Here is a 19,811-nt window from a genome sequence, read left to right on the forward strand (position 1 = left end):
CACAATTACAACATCATCATCATAACTGGGTAAGTGGGGGCATCTGGGTGGCTCCGTGGTTGAGCATCTACCTTTGGCTTAGGGTGTGATACCAGCGTCCTGGGATCAAGTCCCACACTGGGCTCCCCGCAGGGAGCCTACTTCTTCCTCTGCCTTTGTCTCTGCTTCTCTCTCTGTGTCGCTCATGAATAAACAAATAAAACCTTAAAAAAAAAACTGGGTAAATGGCGATCAGAAACTGGAGATATCTGGGAAGGGAAGTAAAGAATGAACAAACTCAGATGCTTACAGGTAACACTTTGCTATGTTTATCCTCATTGGGCATATAAATTTCTTTTTGGAAGCCCATCTTATGGCTTCAAATACTTTTTTTAAAGATTGTATTTATCAGGCAGAGAGCCCGGTGTGGGACCCGATCCTGAGGCTGCGGGATCACACCCCGACCAAAGGCAGATGCTCAACCGCCCAGCCACCCAGGTGTCCCAAACACTTTTTTTTTCCAAACTATCAAACTCCACTCATTGGGCCAGAGACTCGTGTGTTAGGAGAAGACTTGCCCCTCCTGTAGCACACTATCTACACTGTGTGTTCATCGGCCAGCCAGTGGCCTCAACTCCAAGCTCTAACAATGTGGGGTTTCTTTTTTTTTTTTTTTTAATTTTTATTTATTTATGATAGTCACAGAGAGAGAGAGAGAGAGTCAGAGACATAGGCAGAGGGAGAAGCAGGCTCCATGCACCGGGAGCCTGATGTGGGATTCGATCCCGGTTCTCCAAGATCGCACCCTGGGCCAAAGGCAAGCGCCAAACCACTGCGCCACCCAGGGATTCCCCAATGTGGGGTTTCAAATATGATTTACTTACTAAGGTGTGTATTCATGCCACTAATTCAGATCTTGACCCCCGCCCTCGACATGCTTTGCACTGTAGGCAAAACTCTACCTGGTACCACTACTCTGCTGTCTAATGGACATCTCAAAGCAAACATATCTAAGATGGAACTTTTAGTTTTACTCCCAAATTGTGACTCATATCTTCCCTATTTCAGTAAATGGGTATTTCCATCAATTGCCAAAGCCAAAATAATAGTAGTAATCTTTGTCTCCTTCATTTCCCCAACCTCCACAATCAATCAATCACCAAGTGCTGTTGGTATTACCTTGAAATTATTAATTTCTTCTATTATTGATACTACACGAAATCAAATCACAACTGAGAAACAACTGGACTATTAGAATAGTCTTCTGGTTTCCCTTCTGACATGTTGGCCCCTTCTGGCCCATTCTCCACAAGAAGAGAGAGCGATCTTTCCAAAATGTTAATCACAGATCATGAACTGATAATTGCTGAAGCTATGTGATGGATTCATTATATTAATTTCTTCCCCTTTGTATATGTTTGAAATTATCAAATTTGAAAAACTGAAATGTTATTTGGATTATTTTATTTTACTTCTCTGCTGACTTCTCACTGTTCTTAGGATAAAATCCAAATGTCTTGCCTAGGCCTATGAACCCCAGCCTGCCCTCTGACAACATGTCCAGCTTTATCTGATGCCATTCTTCTTGCTCACTTGCCCAGGTTATAACCTTTCAGTTTTAAGAACTCCTTAAGCTCTTTCTTATCTTAGAGCATTTGTGCTTGTTATTTCCTCTACCAGAAAATGCTCATCCCCTGGCTCTTCGCAAGTCTGGCTCCTTCTCTGTTTCAGGTCTTAGCAAAAAATGTCACCTCCTTAGAGAGGCTTTTCTTAGCCACTCCATCTAAATTAGATCCTCTCCCTTCACTGGTACTATCACATTATTCTATTTACTTCCTATCTTACCACAATTTATAACTATTGTTTGTTTATATTTATATATATAATTACACTTACTTGTAAATTTGAACGAAACTTTTTATTTTAACTTTTGTAAAATATTTTATTTATTCATTTGAGAGAGAGCACAAGCAGTGGGAGCAGCAGAGGGAGAGGGAGAAACAGGCTCCCCGCTGAGCAGGAAGCCCAACATGAGGCTCAATCCCAGGGCCCCATGATTATGACCTGTGCCAAAGGCAGACGCCCAACCAACTGAGCCACCAGGTGCTTCTGAATGAGTCTTTTAAAAAGATATTTGAAGGTATATCCATACATGTTCTGTTCTATTCTTGTTATAGTGTCAATTCTTTGAAAAATTAGTAAATACAAATTTTAATCATCTTCCTTCATAAACAAAGACTTATTTTGGGGGAAGATTTTATTTATTTATTTGAGATAGGAAGAGAGCAGGAGAGAGAGAGAGTGCATGAGCAGGGGTTGGGGGCTAGGGGCAGAGGGAGAGGGAGAGCAGGCTCTCCACTGAGCAAGGAGCCTGATGCGGGGCTCGATCCCAGGATCCTGGGATCACAATCTGAACAGAAGGCAGATGTTTAACTGACTGTGCTCATAAACAAATATTTATAAATAAAATAAGATTTTGATCAGGAGAGTAACTTCTTGACATTTTAAGAGGAGAGTAATATGAAATATGAATTGGTGAGGGGAAATTGTCATTAGAAACGTCTATTTGAATATACCCTTTGATTCTAAATTTTCCAGTGCTTTTGAAGCTGAATAATTTTGTGACAGCCACAGTATGATTTAAATGTTTAATCTCTGGAATTGTATTCTGTATTATTGACATGACACCTCTATCATTTCTAAGACCTATTTATTTATTTATTTATTTATGATAGTCACACAGAGAGAGAGAGAGAGAGGCAGAGACACAGGCAGAGGGAGAAACAGGCTCCATGCACAGGGAGCCCGATGTGGGATTCGATCCCGGGTCTCCAGGATCGTGCCCTGGACCAAAGGCAGGTGCTAAACTGCTGCGCCACCCAGGGATCCCAAGACCAATATATTTAAATTTTATCAGGTGTTAATTTCAGGTAGCTCTCCTTGAGATATGAAAAGAACAACTCAGCAGGTAATTTGGCAGATTCTCTCCTCTGCTGATCATTATCCTGATTCAGTGTCATAGAATTCTTCTAAACTGTGTTAGAACAAAAGCAAAGCCATATAAGCCACCTACCAAATCAGTGAGCAGATGAGAAGTCCTTTGAATATATTCATATATTCAAATAGTATATTTGAGTATATTTCAAATAGTATATATTCAGCGGGTATATTCAAATAGTCCAACCGGTCCTTTGAATGAAACCCCTGACATAACAGATTTTAGAACTGGAAGATATTTTACAGATCATGTAATAATCCAAGGCTCTCATTTTATTATTATTATTTTTTTTTTATTTTTTTTTTTTTTAAATTTTTTATTTATTTATGATAGTCACACAGAGAGAGAGAGGCAGAGACACAGGCAGAGGGAGAAGCAGGCTCCATGCACTGGGAGCCCGATGTGGGATTCGATCCCGGGTCTCCAGGATCATGCCCTGGGCCAAAGGCAGGCGCCAAACTGCTGCGCCACCCAGGGATCCCCCCAAAGGCTCTCATTTTAACAGGGGTGAGACGGTTGTTTGAACAGGTCAACTGATTTACTCCTCCCAAACATAATTTCCTAATCTGGTTAATTCAAGGTCTTACTTTCAGAAGACCCTTAAGGAATTATGGGATCCCTGGGTGGCGCAGCGGTTTGGCCCCTGCCTTTGGCCCAGGGCCTGATCCTGGAGACCCGGGATCGAATCCCACGTCGGGCTCCCGGTGCATGGAGCCTGCTTCTCCCTCTGCCTGTGTCTCTGCCTCTCTCTCACTGTGTGCCTATCATAAATAAATTTTTAAAAAAAAGGAATTATATAGTAAATTAGTAGTACCAAATCAAGATCTGGGCTTTTTGTCGTAAATCCATTATTTTCACTATATTAAGATGGATTCTTCCCCTCTTCTTTCCTGCGTCTTCTGAGTCTTTAAGTCTCAAATTATTCCAGTGACCTCTGCTTCTTTGGAGTTGGTGTCAAGATTCCAACATTTTCTTCATTTTTTTTATTTTATTTTATTTTATTTTTTTTATTTACTTATGATAGTCATACAGAGAGAGAGAGAGAGAGAGGCAGAGACACAGGCAGAGGGAGAAGCAGGCTCCATGCACCGGGAGCCTGATGTGGGATTCGATCCCGGGTCTCCAGGATCGCGCCCTGGGCCAAAGGCAGGCGCCAAACCGCTGCGCTACCCAGGGATCCCCATTTTCTTCATTTTTAAAACATGGTTTGATTTGCCAAAGTAATAGTGCACAAACGCAACAGAATATACTGCATATTAGTACTTCTTTTAAATAACCAACGCAAGGTGGGTTAATTGCTGCACATTATTTAAGTTTTGTTCAGATACTTTGAAAATTTACTTGTCGATTTTATTAAATTCATTTTTTATCGGTGTTCAATTTACCAACATACAGAACAACCCCCAGTGCCCGTCACCCATTCACTCACACCCCCTCTTTTTGTTTGTTTGTTTTTCTTTTTAATTTATTTTTAAAGCTGCCGATTTTTTTTAAAGATTTAAAAAATTCACTTATTTGACACAGAGAGAGAAAGCATAAGCAGGGGGAGCACTAAAGGGAGAGAGAGAAGCAAGCTCTCCACTGAGCAGGGAGTGCAATAGGGGCTGGATCCCAGGATCCTGAGATCATGACCTGAGCCAAAGGCAGGCACCTCACGGCTGAGCCAGCCAGGCGCCCCTTACTTGTGATTGGATGATTGGATGCTTGTTGTGAGTGAAGACGGACATCTCACCTAAAATGAACGGGTTCTCAAACTGATGACGTTGTGGTAGGTTGGCTGTCAGTGGCAATGCCGGTTAAGGAAGCATTTATGGGGCCCGAGACCACTGCAACCGCTGGGCGCTGCACAGAGCATCCTAGAGGCTGGAAATGTTTCAGTCCCCCTTGCAGAGCTTTGCATTTCAGAGTTAAGGGTTCGGGGCCAGACCTCCCAATCCGTTTAGGGATGCTCCACGCACCTGGGAACGTCAGCACAGCGGACCTCCCAGCTGCCGAGGGCAGCCGAACTGCCTGCTGAGACGGCGATGGCCCCAGACGTCCCCTGGCTCAGGGTTTTAAGACACAACCATAAAATGTCAGGGCCCTTGAGAGCCCACCCAGATCCCTTCCCGTCTGCCGGCCGAACCACGCCCAGCCCATCGCACACGCGTTCAACCTCCTCCTGTTTCTGGGCAGCAGCAGGGACTCCGCAGGCTTCCGTCATCCTCGGAGCGCTGACAGCCGGCGCAGCTCCATCCCTCGAGGGGGGCAGATCCTCCCTCGCTGCAGGACCCCGACATCCCGGGGTCGAAGCTCACCTCCCTCCTGGCTGCTGGACCCCAGCTGGGCAGCTCGGGGCGCTCTGCCACGCCCCCGACTGGGTGCACGGGCCGCGGCGCACCGGGGGGCGGGCGGGGGCGCGAGCTGCAAAGCCGCGCGAGACCCTGGCGGCCCCGCGAGCACCGCGGGGGGAGGAGGTGGGCGCGCGCCGCTCTCGCGAGAGCTCGCGGGAGGAGGGCCGCGGGCCGCGGGGGGCGGGGTCGGGGGGAGGGGAGGCGGCGGCGGAGCAGCGCGAGGGCGGCGGCTGTGCTCCCGGGAGCGGGCGTGCGGCCCTTTCCTCCGCCTCCCAGGGAGTGGCTGAAGCCGGGCGCCTCTCGCTCCCGCCCCCTGTGCCTGCCGTCGGAACGCCAGGGCCGAGCAAGTTGCGCCGCGGAAGAGCCGGCGCCGCCTTCCGCTGCCCTCCTGCCCTCCTGCCCGCCCTCTTCTCCCCCGGCCGCCGCCGCCGCCGCCGCCGCCGCCGCCGCCCCGAGGCCTAGAGACCGCCGAGCCCCAGCCCACGCCGCGGCCGACATGAGCTTCTTGTTGTGAGTAGCCGGGCCCCGCGCGCCGGCTTTGTTCGGGCGGCCGCAGCTCCCGGGCCCCGCGCTCGTCTCCGGGACCCAGCCCGGTCGCTGGCGCTGCCTGGCGGCGGTCGCCCCCCCCCCCCCCACGGGCCCGAGCTCCCCTGCGGCCCCCGAGGAGGCCCCGAGCTCCCCTGCGGCCCCCGAGGAGGCCCCGAGCCCCGACACGCCCGGCGCCTGGATGTGCATCTCTCCATCGCCCCGATCCTCCGCTTGCCCCTCGTCTCGGGTTCGCACGCCCTGCGGGGACACCTGCTCCTCCTCCGTGGGCCTGTGCGTCGCGTGCCGGGGAGCCCCGTCCTCGTTCCGCTCGCCCGTGGCCTTTTTCTGGGTCCCGAGCACACAAGATTGGGCGCTGCACTTTTTTTTTTTTTCTCTGTGACCTCAGCACCCTTTTAACTTTCCTCTTAGGTTTTAGGAGTGGAAAGTCGGGTGCCAAGTCCCGTGGATGTAACACCCTTAAGGAGGCCGCTTTCGGGTCCGGATGCCCTCGAGACAGCCCGAGGTCCTGGGGTCTGCAGAGCTGCCCGCTTCCCCGCGGCGCCCCTTCTCCCATCCCAGTGTGCCCCCCTGGAAAGTTCGGGCCTTATCTTGTTAGACAACCACCGACCAGTCGGGGTGGTGTGTCCGGGGTTGATGAGGTCCGCGGGGAGTTGTTTTGCAAAGGATTTGAAAATGCCAATAACGTCCCGTTTAGGACTGGTCGTTATTTCATTCGCGTATCCTTTATTGCAGACGATTTTAGGGGGGATGGGCAGACAAATGGGATGGCCAAATGGGAGTATGGGGGCAGCAGACAGCCTCAGGTCGTCAGTAAATAGGACACGACACCCTTGGAATTCCTCTTTTGAAGGCTTCGTTGTGATTCACCTCTGTTTAATCTGTGGTTAGAAAGCTCATAAAAACTCGGAGATTGAAACTTGCACCTTATACTCCTTGACTGTCGTGCACAGGATAGCATTTTTCTTCACGACAATAACACTAGCAGTTCCGTCCCGATTTTCTTCTTTCCCCACCTGTAATTTTTAGTCATCAACATTGGCACTTGGATCCTGAGAATTTAATTGACCCTTAATTTCGCGTGCTCGTATGTGGAATTTTAATCGTTTTTCGAGCATTAAGCAAAGCTGGGATCACAGAACATTAACTGGCAGGTGGTGGGCTTGCTAATATTTCTCATATGCACAGGAGCCCTGCCTCGTGTCACCCTGCGGAACACATGTGAGTTGGTGAAATCTCTTTCTTAGGCTCATCCTGGAAGTTGATCTGAGTGTGTCATACAGGTGTGCTAGATAGATGAGAGGACTGGGTGACTTTATGAAGGTCTTTGCTTCCAATTTTAGCTTGAATCAGGATATCCAGGCATCTCAGCTTGAAGCTTCTCATCTAGACTATGTTTTACATTGCTTGTATTTGATTTCTTCAAGAATGTAGAAGCTGTCTTCAAAATAGCAATGTGGATGATGTCCATGACTGCCGCTGATGGGCTTGTGTCTCTTGGAACTCGGAGCTAAATTGGTTGAAGCAGGGAAGAACCATATTTGGCTGAAACTAGGGGATGGAGAAGGTCTTGGTGATATTTTCTGAATACAAATAGAATAGTATCCTATTTTTACATGGCTCAGTATTTTATAGTTACTGAAATGCAGTGCTTAAGTACATTTCTTCTGAAGCATACAAGTTACATAAGAAAAATCCTGACATAACAAATGTGTGTGTGTGTGTGTGTGTGTGTATATATATAAATATATATAAATATAAATATATATATGGCACATTATAGGTTTGTACTCTCTGGAGCACAATTTTTCAGTTAGGTTTCATGTAGCAGTTAATACATTCTCAATATATTTGGCCCTCATGCCTGACAATCCAAAAAAAGTTAATCCAACCTTACTGGTTTTGTTTTTTGTCTACCAGTAGTTTCAAATATAAAGTGAAGACCTCATGGATAGAAGTAATTATTATCAAAGTGAAAGAACAAAGTTTTGATTATTTCATCTATATATTATTTGGTATATCTTCCTGAAGATATACACCTATTTCTGGGGATCCCTGGGTGGCGCAGCGGTTTGGCGCCTGCCTTTGGCCCAGGGCGCGATCCTGGAGACCCAGGATCGAATCCCACATCAGGCTCCCGGTGCATGGAGCCTGCTTCTCCCTCTGCCTGTGTCTCTGGCTCTGTCTCTGCCTGTGTCTCTGGCTCTGTCTCTCCTTCTATCTCTCAAGAATAAATAAATAAAATAAAAAAAAAAAAAAAACAAACACCTATTTCTGTACCAGTAGGTGAGCAGGAAAATTAAAAGTTGCAAGTTAGGAAGTAAATGTAAACATTTTCTTCTAGCTCTTGAAGCCTACTTGTAAGGCTACTGTAAATGATGGAGCCGAGGAAATAGGGGCAATGTGAGATAGGTTTATGAAGGTGCTGACTCATAACTCCTGAGGGCTTTAAGACAGAAGGAGAGAATTATTGGTTAAGAAAGTCGTTTATTGTGCCAGGTACTGATGTAGGCACCGGGTATCATTTATGAACAAAACAGACAAAAATTCCTGTATTAGTTCAGCTTATGTTTTGGTAAGTGACCATAAACACTGAATATCAGTAAATTATATTGCATTGTAGGAGGATATAAGTGCCATGGAACAAAGTAAAGTAGGGTAAAGAGGTTTTTTTGGAAGGGGAGATGAGGTAGATTAAGTAATCCCTAAACGGTACCCAGATAATCAGCAGCAGTGATACCTTTTATAGCTTTTGTGCAAATGCTCAGAATAAATTGTACAGCATCTATAGATATGACTGGGACAAAGCTTTGGTTGTGCTACAAATTGGCCTTTATGTATCTTCAGATTAATAAGCTAAACTCCCAAATGTACATAGGGAAACTTCACGGGAACCTAATTTAACTTTGTAGTCTCAAATCTTTAAACATCCTCAGCACCTGCTGTGTGCTAAGCATTGTGCACGATGTGGAACTCCAGAGTGGTAGACAGTTTATAAATAGTCATCTGTAATTGATGCAATACAGTCATGGAGGTCTAAAGAATATGGAATAATTTGTTTTATTTGGGCTGGAGGAAGGCTTCTTGAAATAAGTGATAGTTAATGGAATGTATAACAAGGGTTCTCTAAAAGGGTATGGGAAACTAGAAGATTTCAGTCAGAGGAAACATCACAGAAACGTGAATTTGCTTGTGAATTGTCCATTTTCAGGTTTGTCCAGGAGGCTATGGAATTGTGGAGCTAGATGGGATCTATAGTAACATAGCTTACTCAACCTCTTTTGGGTAAAATGGCAAAATCACCGACATCAGGTTACCCGCCTAATTATTGGCTTGCGTTGAATTGAAACACAGGCCTTTTAGGGTTTTTCCTCTCTTGGCATTTTATGCACATAACATTCAGGGAAATTTAGGATCAGAGTGAGTTCTCAACGTTCATTCAGAGTACGTTGAGTGTTTTCTGTTTCTAGCATTTTGTAATTGCTGGTCTCTTCTGACCAATAGAATTTCACTGAAATATTTGACTTGGAAAAGACCAAGATATTATTTCCTAATGTAGGGCTACTTGATTGGAACAGAGTTAAAACAAATACTTGTAGTTAACTTTAAAATGGAAGTCTGGAGGAAAGGTGGTTTAGGGATGTGAATGAATATAAACCAGGTCTGTTTCTGTATAGGGAGAATCAGAGAGATCCGTTGGGAAAGGAAGGAAATACTGAGCATTATTCTAGGTAAATTCAATTTATCTTTTCTAAAAAAATAGCAATTTAGGAAAGGAGATGTAGCTGTGTTTATATGTGTCTCTGTCTCCCTCTTCTACCTCTTTCAGTCCTGCCCCCCTCACCAAAAATAACCCCAGCATCTTTGTTTTAAGGCAAGTAAGTTGACTGACTGGAGTGCTTCAGCATCTTCACCTATAAGGAAAAAGATTAATATTAATAATAGTAATATAATAATAAATATTGCTAAGTGTTTACCATGTGCCAGGCACTCAGTGCTTTAAATGATTAACTTAGTTCAATAACTAGCAGAAGAAGAAACTAGCAAAGAGAGGTTAAATAATTTGTTTAAAATTATGGGGCCAGTGATATAGCAGGGGTCTGAGTTTTAGCAGTCTAGATCCAACAGTCCTGCCTCATATCTATAATTGATAAAATTATATAAAAAGATAGTATTCAAAAGGCCTTGTTTTTAGAAGTCTCCCATTCCCAGGTATTAATAGCTCATACTCCTGGACTGTTTGCTAAGGGTCACCAAGAATATAATAGTGGAAGAAAAAAATAGAAGCTTTTAAATTTAAATAATACTTATAATTATTTTTGACTTCCATCTTTTAAAAAAGGTTTTATTTATTTATTCATGAGAGACACAGAGAGGCAGAGACATAGGCAGAGGGAGAAGCACACTCCCTGTGGGAGCCTGATGTGGGACTCAGTCCCAGGACCCCAGGTTCACGACCTGAGCCAAAGGCAGATGCTCAACCAGAGTCATCCAGGTGCCCCTTGACTCCCATTTTTAATGTAAAAATAATACACATGTTGGAGAAATCACAATATAGTGCTAAGAAAAGCGAGGAAAAAAAAAAAAAGGCGAGAAAATAAGTCACTCATAATCATTACACCTTCCAAAATAACTATTATTTGTATTCTGTGATACAGTTTCCTCATCTTTCTTGCCACGTTTCTACCACATATAGACCAGATTTTTCATTTGGGAATTTTTTTATGTCAGCAAACATCATTCTGCAATATGATTTTGAATGGTTGTTGACCAAGTGTTAACAGTTTTGTTTTCTGACAGCCTGATTTACTATGTTATGCTTTTTTGGGGGGAGAGGGAGTAGATTAAGTGTGGTCATCTTTTTAAAACTACAGTTTGAGAATTGTAGATACCTGACTGGGTTTAGTTTACTTTTCCTCTCTAATATAGAATTGCCTTTGCTTTACATTACTGAGTGCAAAATAATTACTATGTGATCACTTTTATCATTATTGATTTTTCTTTTTTTTTTTTTGCCCTCATAGTTGCAGAGTTTTTGTACCTTTGGAGTGTCTAATATACAAAAGCACATGTAGTACTTCTTCTCAGCTGTATATTTGATTATGAGGTATTGGGACAGAATAGCTATGTGTTACTTGAAAAAATAGGAAAAAATGGTACCTTTTAGGAGCGTTAAGTCTTATAGAGAAATTTTTTTAACTCTTCTTTCCACATTTCCATTTTTTAAAATTGAGATATAATTGATATATAACATTATGTTAGTTTCAAGAGTACAACTTGCATTTTTGTTTTGTATCAATCATCTAACTTAAGGCCATCCTTCATAGCTCATTTAGTAAAAAGTGTAGCTGTGAAACCTGTTCATTTGTAGAAAGTGGTTTTTAAATTTTATTTTGAAAGATTTTCAGATTTTTAGAAAAGTTGCAAAAAATAGCCCAAAGAATTCCTACATAGTTTTTATCCAGAGACCCCATTTAGTGTGATCCAATAATGTTATCCTCAGCAAAAGGGTCCAGTCATGACTCATCCAATTTTGTTCTTCAGCCTTCTTCCAACTGAAATATTTCCTTAAGTTTTCCCTTGCCTTTCAGGACCTTGATATTTTTGAGGATTATAGGCCAGTTATTTTGTGGAATACCCTTCAGTTTGAGTTTGCCATGTTTTCTTGTGGTTAGACCTGGTTATGCATTTGGGGCAAAAATATCACAGAAGTGTTACATAGGTTTATCTTATAGCTTCTTATGGTGCATTTAACATATGTTTGCCCATGACTGGAAGTGATCCTTTGATTAAAGTGTCTACAGAGATTCTCCAGTGTGACATTATTATGTATGTTTTTTCCTTTGAGTAATTAATATTTTGTGGGGAGGTGTTTTGAGACTGTGGAACTGTCTCATTCCTCATTTTGTTTTCACCCACTAGTTTTAGTGTTCATTGATGTTTCTTGTCTAACTTATTACTGTGATGGTTGTGTTCTAATTCTGTCAGGCTTTTACATTTATTTGACATTTTTACTGAAGAACTTTATCAGTGGAGGCATTTTGATTCCTATTGTATTTAATGATTTGTAATCTATAATTATTTATGTTGATGCTCATAGTGTTTCAGCTTTGGCTAGTGGGAGCCCTGTTCAGTCTGGTTTCTATGTCTCTCTGCTTGTCTCTTTTTCTGAGTATTTCCTAACTTTCTGGCACAAACAGGTATTTCAGATTTGTCCTACATTTTCTGTGCCCTGTACCTGGAAATGGCCATTTCTCTAAAGGTGTTTATTCTGTTCATTGAAAAATGGTATTTAGAAAACAGAATGTAGGTGATAGGTATGTTAGTACAGTTATGTTGCTGTTCCCAGGCCCTCTCAGCGGATAGTGCTAGAAAATACCGTGTCCACATACATTTACATATATGTATATTTTTTTTCTATCTGTATGTATTGAGTGAGTTCATACTAATATCTGCAGGTCTGATCTGAGTAGCACAGGGTTCATTCTACTTTCTCTCTTCACATATTTTTCACTTTGTTAGTGAAAAATAGGCTCCCATAATCCTCAGCATATGTATTTGCTCAAACGACTGTGCATTGCCATTCTCCTTAACCTTTCCTGGCCACCCTTGTTGTGGCTCCAGCTTCCACATGTCATTCATGTCTCCGGAGCATGTGCTGGCCCCTGCTTCAGCTGTATTATGGTTGAAAGCAGACTGAGACTCCACTGTGTATGGTATGAGTATGACAGTAATCTAATTTTTTTCCTATGAATCCTGTGTTAGGATCAAGACCTCAGAGATGTTGGAAGGATTAAAGATATTGAATGTAAAAGGCCTAGCTCAATAAATTATAGTTAAGTGCAGCAGCAATATCTAGTTCATTATTGATAACTCAGCAGTGTCATGATTGCTAGTAGCTGTTACTATTTTTTATTGACATATTCATCATTCTGATTACTTAAATCATACACAATTTCTGTAGGTTTATAATCATATGTATCAGTGCTACTTTGATTTTTCTGCAGTTAGAACTTAAAAGCAGGAGTTTGAAGGCAAGCAAATATTTGAGTAATGGTTTACCTCATAGCCAAGTAGTCTTATTATTACTATTTATGAAGGAAAGTTTGCATTTTCTTTTATTGCTACTATTATTTTATCTTTCAGCCTAAATCCTTTTGTTCTCAAATTCAAATTTGATGAGAATAGTTCAGTAGTTATAGTATTAAGTATTAGAGGAATATTTTTGTGTGTTTCTTTGTAGAAGTAGATAATGGTATGACAAATACTTTCTTAATAATCAGTGTAAATATAGAATAGGAAGTAGAAGCAATAGAGGTGAAAGCCTTTTATGGCAACTTTTCTGGTATCTTGGTGCCTCGATCATGTTCCAGACAGAGGAGCAGCAGCATGGCCTTTTTGCTCGTAGGGAAACTTTTTGCTTGTTAGTGTCCTGTTAGCTTTAGATTTTACTACTGGAAGAACTCTGTTTAAAAACTCCCCGTGGCTATAGTTTTTACTTATAGTCCAAGTTCCATTCTCCCTAATTCTTCCCCACATCCTGCCAAATATTTAGCTGGGTCTCTTATTTTCAACTCTTAAGAAATGTCACTTTTGAATCCGTGACCAACAAACTGAATTGACAAAACTGTATTCTCTCAACCAGAATGAGCCAGTGTTGAAGAGTGTTGCTTGTGTTTCTAGTCTATTGTTAAGGACTTCCAAAGGGATCTTATCAGTCAGCTTGTTTAACTCTTTAATCAACCTATTGTCAACCTTGTCATTTTTTTTTTTTTTTTCTTAAAGTAAACTCTACCTCCAACGTGTAACTCCAACTTTACAGACTGAGCCAGCCAGGTACCCTAAACTTGCAGTTTTTAATTTTGGAAATGACAAGTTACCAAGAACCAAAATAAAGTTTTTTGTTTGTTTTTTGTTTTTTATCAGACTATATTTACAGCCAAACTATTCCAAAAAGTACAATTCTAAGTTCCTGGATATGTATGGGAACCAAAATGTGCCTCAGTTGAGTTGTACTGATTTTACCTTTTGCTGAAGTGGGAACATAATTTAGGTGTTGGGACTGTATTGCCTAGTGATACCTGTAAGTTCTAGAAATATCTTTATTTATTTATTTTAATGCCATTCAACATTTAGAAAAAAAGTACCACTGTCATTTTATAGCACCATTGGGAAGCAAGGCTGTAGTTGACTCTCTGGTGTCAGAAGACCACCCCTAGGACTGAGGAAATCCATATCTGTACATGATTAAAGCTCTTGGTAAGTCTACTTTAGACCCTTAAAGTGTGGGGCTTTGGGCATCACATGGGAGCATGTTAAAAATGCAAGATTTCAGGCCCAAAACCTTGAATTAGAATGCATTTTAAGATTCCTAGGTGAAAAGCATGTTCAAGTTTAAGAAGCTTTAGATAATAGCAAGTGGACGATGTCTGTATTGAGTTAAATGATTCAAAATAAGGTAAAGAAGAAAAATCCTTGGGATTCAATATTAACACTACCTCCTTTTTTTTTTTTTTTTTTCACGTTTTAAAACAACACTACCTCCTTTTTTGAGACATTCTGTGAAGCCCTGGTGCTCTTGAGCCCTGGTAGAAGCTTGACAAAACTTTAGTCAGGCTCTTGAGCCTTCTTCTAGGCTCATCTGTGTACTTTATAAATTTTAGTTTTAGCAGAGACCCTACTTGCTGAATTTAACCAGAACCCCCTTTCCCCAACTTCAATATCTGATTTAGCTTCGTCATCTACCATTGTCCCTCAGGTGATGTCTGATCACCCTGGCTTGTGTCTTCAGCAAGAATCCTGTTAGGTCAATTTAGTTAGAACCCTTCTAACCCTGATGTTTTCTCCTAGTAATTTTCTATCCACTTATCCCTATACCCTGCTCCTTGCCTCTAATTCCCACTTGCACATGCTTTATTTAGATTTGAACCCCATCTCCCCCAATGCCACTCTCCCCCACTGTAAAATCCCATTGCAGTTGTTGCTATATCTATCTCATTGTTCCTGAATAAAGTCTGCCTTACTATCTTTGACAATTGTCAGTGAATATTTTTTTTCTTTAACAGTTCTCAAGGAGTTTAGGTCCCTTGGTTGTCTTTGCATACCTGTGATTACTTTTATTAATTATTAATTAAGGTTTTTCTCCCCTTCTGAACATTGTTTCATAGATAGGGTTTGTTCGCTATTTTATTTCCCAGGGTGTTAGTACATTGCTTGGTAAATATGTCATCTACTTACCTATCTGGACCAAAGACTTTGAAACCCAGGACCCCTCATTGATAGGCCACTACTCTTTCCATAACAACATTTAGGAAATAAATAAATATATATAAAGAATAGTGGCCCATGAATGAGGAGACCTAGGTTTCAAAGTCTTGGTCTGTCACCAGACATGTGACTTTGGGCACATCATTTAATTTCTTAGCTTCTGTTTCCTCTGTCTACTGGGTGGAAAGGAATGCCTTTTCCATTGGGTAAATGTGAGAATTGAATGAGAATGTATATGGAAGTTTTTATAAACCAGAGAATCCTGTACAAACACTATTACTATCCTTACTCAAGAAGTTCCCAAGCCCAGTATATAAACTCTTTCTGCATTCCAAATTTATTTAGCTATCTTATAAATGAATGGTATTATTGCATAATACAATAATTTATTAGATACCTCCTGTGTCCAAAGCAAAGTGTTAGCTGGTGTTGGGAGGAGAAAGAGGTCAGGAATAATACTTGGAACACCCCGGGAAATTAAAGAGTAAAGGAAGGGAGTGGCTGGAATCCTTTGGATTTTCTTCCTGCAGTTCACTTCAATGTTTCAGGTAGAGATTGGAGTGTGCTAGCAGTGGTTGGCAAAATCCCAAGACATAGAGAACCTCTGTGATATGGTGTTTGCTTATTACTCCAGCCTCATTTGTGCCTTCCTTCCATGTCTTCCCTCACAGAGCCCAGCCATTTTATTTTATTTTTGGAGGGGGAGGGGCAGGGAGAGAGGGAGAAAGAGAATCTGAAGCAGGCTTCATGCCTGGCCCAGAGACCGACTTGATCTCACAACCCTGAGATTATGACCTGAGCCAAAACCTGGAGTCAGATGCTTAATTGACTGAGCCACCCAGGTGCTCCAATTTGCATTTCTTTCAACATGCATTTCTTCCTTGTCTGCCTGCCTCTGTAAATGCTGTTCCTGTTGTTCTGGCTGGACTGCCTTTCTTCCCACCCTCATTTTTTCAGTTCAAGAGTCAGTTCTTCTTCCCTGCCCTGTGCCCCCTTTCCGGTTTGTTACCATTTGGTACCATTTCAGATTCCTTCATGTTCCTTATTATAACCATTATCAAAAAAGAGACCGTATTTGTCCGTTTTCAGGCCTTTCTTCATCAGAATGTGTGAACTCGCAATTTCAAAAGCCGTTTTTAAATCTCTGCCACCTAGCATAGTGCCTAGCACATACTCAGTAACAAATTTTTTTAAAAATCCGTGACATTCAAGTGTTTCCTGGTGGTAGGTGGAGGTGTGAGTGATTTCTTTTATTCTGCTCTGATTTTGACCTTCAAGAGACTTGGGAAATATAAATAGGTGGCTACTGTGCACAGAAAGGTTTGGAACACCTATTTATTGGATCTGTATCTCACAATTTTGTAGAGACCTTGTTATCTTACCCTCTTTTCAGGATTGATATATGCCAGGCACATTTCCTACCTGCCACTGTAAATGGTGTTCCAGTAGTAGTGAATGAGAGTGCTTATTTCCCTTTATCCCTACCACCATTATACTAATAAGAATAATCATCAAAAAAACTTCTTGGCTTCTTAGGCTTTTCATATTAATACCAGGGAAACAAGTTGTTGTTTTTTAATTTTTTAAAAATTAAAGTGGGGCTAGAACTCATGACCCTGAATTAAGACCTGAGCTGAGATCAAGAGTTAGATGCTTGGGCAGCCCGGGTAGCTTAGTGGTTTAGCACTGTCTTCAGCCTGGAGCGTGATCCTGGAGTCCCGGATCGAGTCCCACATCAGGCTCCCTACATGCAGCCTGCTTCTCCCTCTGCCTGTGTCTCTGCCTCTCTCTCTCTCTCTTTCTCTCTTTCTCTCTCTCTGTGTCTCTCATGAATAAATAAATAAAATCTTAAAAAAAGAAAGAAAAAAAAAAGAGATGTTTAACTCACTGAGCCACCCAGGTGCTCCCAAAGTACACAAGTTAATGGTATGGTAAAGAGTCTTCCAAAGAATTCCGCCCCCCCTTTTTTTAAAGACTATTTATTTATTCATGAGAGACATAGAGTGAGAGAGAGGCAGAAACACAGGCAGAGGGAGAAGCAGGCTTATGTAGGGAGCCTGACGTGGGACTTGATCCCGGGTCTCCAGCATCACAACCTAGGCGGAAGGCTGAGCCACCCCGGCTGCCCCTTCTTTTCTAATGGAATAGTTAGGGTACTTGCTTACATTACCATCAGTCTTTTTCCTCTTTTATTTTAAAAGGGTAAAGTAATGCTTTATGTTATAATTTAGAATGGAGCTATTTATTAATAATTGAAAATTTAAAATTAACAGTCATGTAAAAAATAATAGAATATAATTAAAACTTTTTTGTTGCTCAATGTGTTTAGCAGTCATAAAATTAAGTTTTAAAATATTAGTAACTTATTAGGAAGATATTAATTTTCTCCAAGATCTGTACAGATTATGGTCTGTAAAGGGGGATTTTACAAAATGAAATATTTTTTAATTGGATTTCTTCTTAATTATCTTTGATATTTTAATGCAGATAATAAGCTACTGATTTAATGCAAATGGCATGTTTGGGAGGCAGATGGCATACTTGGAGCTGTAAAAATGACTTATAGATTCTGGAAATAGATTTAAAGCAGCTTTTCAGGGCACCTGGGTGGCTCTGTGGTGGAGCATCTGCTTTTGGCTCAGGTCATGATCCTGGGGTCCTGGGATTGAGTCCCACATTAGGCTCACCACAGGGAGGCTGCTTCTCCCTCTGCCTATGTCTCTGCTTCTCTCTGTCTCTGATGAATAAATAAATAAAATCTTAAAAAAAAAATAAAGCTGCTTTTCACCTATTACTTTTAACATATTTATTACTCTTCTCATGGAGTCTGATAGAGAGCTCTGCCAGGGTTTTTCTCTCTGTATTATTTCAAGGTAGAGAGTGGTTTTTTTTCTTCCCAAGGTGCTGTTGAATTTGAAGCATATGCTTTTATGAAGTGCTTATAGTTTTGAGCATTTATAGGCTGATTGTTATGAGTAAGGTATATGGTGTGACAACTCAAGGACATTTTATCATTTTATCAGTAAATACTTCACATATTTGTATATATGAGAAACCCTGATAACCTTAATGGATTTGTTCCCTTTTCTTGTGGCAGTTCTGATACATTTCACTTAGTTAAAAAAAAACTGTGGGTGATGAGGGAAGATTTTTATGATTAGTTTTATGCATTTTTTTTTCTTTTTCTCCTCTTTGGTGGTTTTCACTTATTTGTGTTATCCTTTCATAGTTTTAAATGGCTGCAGTTGACCCATTGCAGGTACTGGGAAGTATTGCTGAATCCCAGAAAATGTCATTTTTTTTTCAGTATTAGGATTAAAGTGGCTTTTTTTTTAATTGTACCATTCCTTGAGTTTTATGTAGTCTTTTTTCTGCCTTGTGTTCCCACGTTTGATTATTATTTACACAGGAACCCTCCTGACATTACACTGGTAAATATAAGCTGCTTGTTAGCTTTCATTTAGAGGAATGATTGTCCTGTGTTTGGGTGCCGTAGTCTCATGCTTAAATCATTGGTGATTGGAAAGATGGAACCCTTGCTTCCCAACAGAAAAGGAGAATGAAAAAAAGAAATATTTTATCTGAATTTCTCTAAAGAAGAATTCAGTTTTTCTGATGACCTACAGTTGTACTCTAAAACAGTATACTAGAAAAAATAAAATAAAACCGTATACTAGAGCCTGTGTTGTCTTCTTCATGGTGTTTGAGATTTATGGTGACTTGTGGAATTGGTAAGAATGAGATCAAATCTCTGGATAATTTACAGTTTTAGAGTTGGAGAAGATTCTAGTCCAACCTCTTTTATTTTTAGATGAACCAGTTGAGACTGTGGGATCTTGTGATTTTCCATGGCTACACTTTGTCAGTTGTATAAACAAATTCTAATGAGACAAATCTTGATTACACTAAGTATTCCAAGTATCTTGTATTTTAGTTGTATTTTTTGACATTACATGATTTTTTTGCTCTTTTTAGAGTTGCTTCTTAAATATGTACAATGTGTAGCTGTGACTCAAGCTTGTATATATGGATGGGCTTTTGCTATAAGGGATAAAGAGATGGTATGAATATATTTAAGTGGTATCAGTTTTTGAGTGCTGACTATGCACAGGGTGGTTCCTTACGTTTCTGTACATATTGTTTAGTTTAGTTTTTTTTTTAATATTTTTAAGATTTTATTTATTTATTTTAGAGAGAGAGAGTGAGAGGTTGGGAGGGACAGAGGGAGATGGAGAAGCAGTCTCCCCATGGAGCAGGGAGCCTAACATAGGGCTTGATACCAGGATACAGGATGTGGAGATCATGAGCTGAGCTGAAGGGAGATGCTTAACTGACTAAGTCACTGAGGTGCCCCCATATCATTTAGTTTTCAGAACCATCCCACATGATAGGTGATACAATTTCTCTTTTCTGTAAATCAGAATGATTAAGTAGTTTACCTAAAGTCACATAACTAGTATAAGCCAAATGAGGGATTCCAGGGTACCCAACTACAAAAATCAAGATTCTGCATGAAATAGATAACGCCCCAAGTTAAATAATAAACAGTAGGGATCTTTGTGCCAGGTATTTTTACTATCTGGTTTCTAATCCTGAAACAACTTCAGCATAACACTTTCTCCATTTTGTGGATGAGGCAAATAAGGCTGTAAAGAGGCTAAGTAACTAAGTCTAAGTGTCTCACTAAG

At 41.1% G+C, this 19,811-nt stretch overlaps 1 protein-coding gene and 1 pseudogene across 5 annotated transcripts in view; one reads left to right on the forward strand and one right to left on the reverse strand.

Annotated features, from left to right (window-relative positions):
- Positions 1-492: 492 nt before the first annotated feature.
- Positions 493-637, reverse strand: LOC121474337 (annotated as a pseudogene).
- Positions 638-4,559: 3,922 nt separating this feature from the next.
- The window catches only part of MOB1B (MOB kinase activator 1B), a 60,186-nt gene continuing 44,934 nt past the window's right edge, over positions 4,560-19,811 (forward strand). Inside the window, exons 1-3 of one of the 5 annotated variants that reach the window (XM_041724080.1) lie at positions 4,591-5,820; positions 6,268-6,575; positions 6,810-7,077. In XM_041724080.1, the coding sequence (XP_041580014.1) occupies positions 7,037-7,077 (41 nt within the window). In that variant the 5' untranslated portion in view covers positions 4,591-5,820; positions 6,268-6,575; positions 6,810-7,036. Of the gene's footprint in view, positions 5,821-6,267; positions 6,576-6,809; positions 7,078-11,707; positions 12,573-14,019; positions 14,116-19,811 lie in introns of those variants that run through there. The other 4 variants (XR_005982995.1, XM_041724082.1, XM_041724078.1 and 1 more) reach the window with 4 other exon arrangements.

The sequence above is a fragment of the Vulpes lagopus genome, chromosome 12, assembly GCF_018345385.1.
Source record: "Vulpes lagopus strain Blue_001 chromosome 12, ASM1834538v1, whole genome shotgun sequence".
Classification (NCBI taxonomy): domain Eukaryota; kingdom Metazoa; phylum Chordata; class Mammalia; order Carnivora; family Canidae; genus Vulpes; species Vulpes lagopus.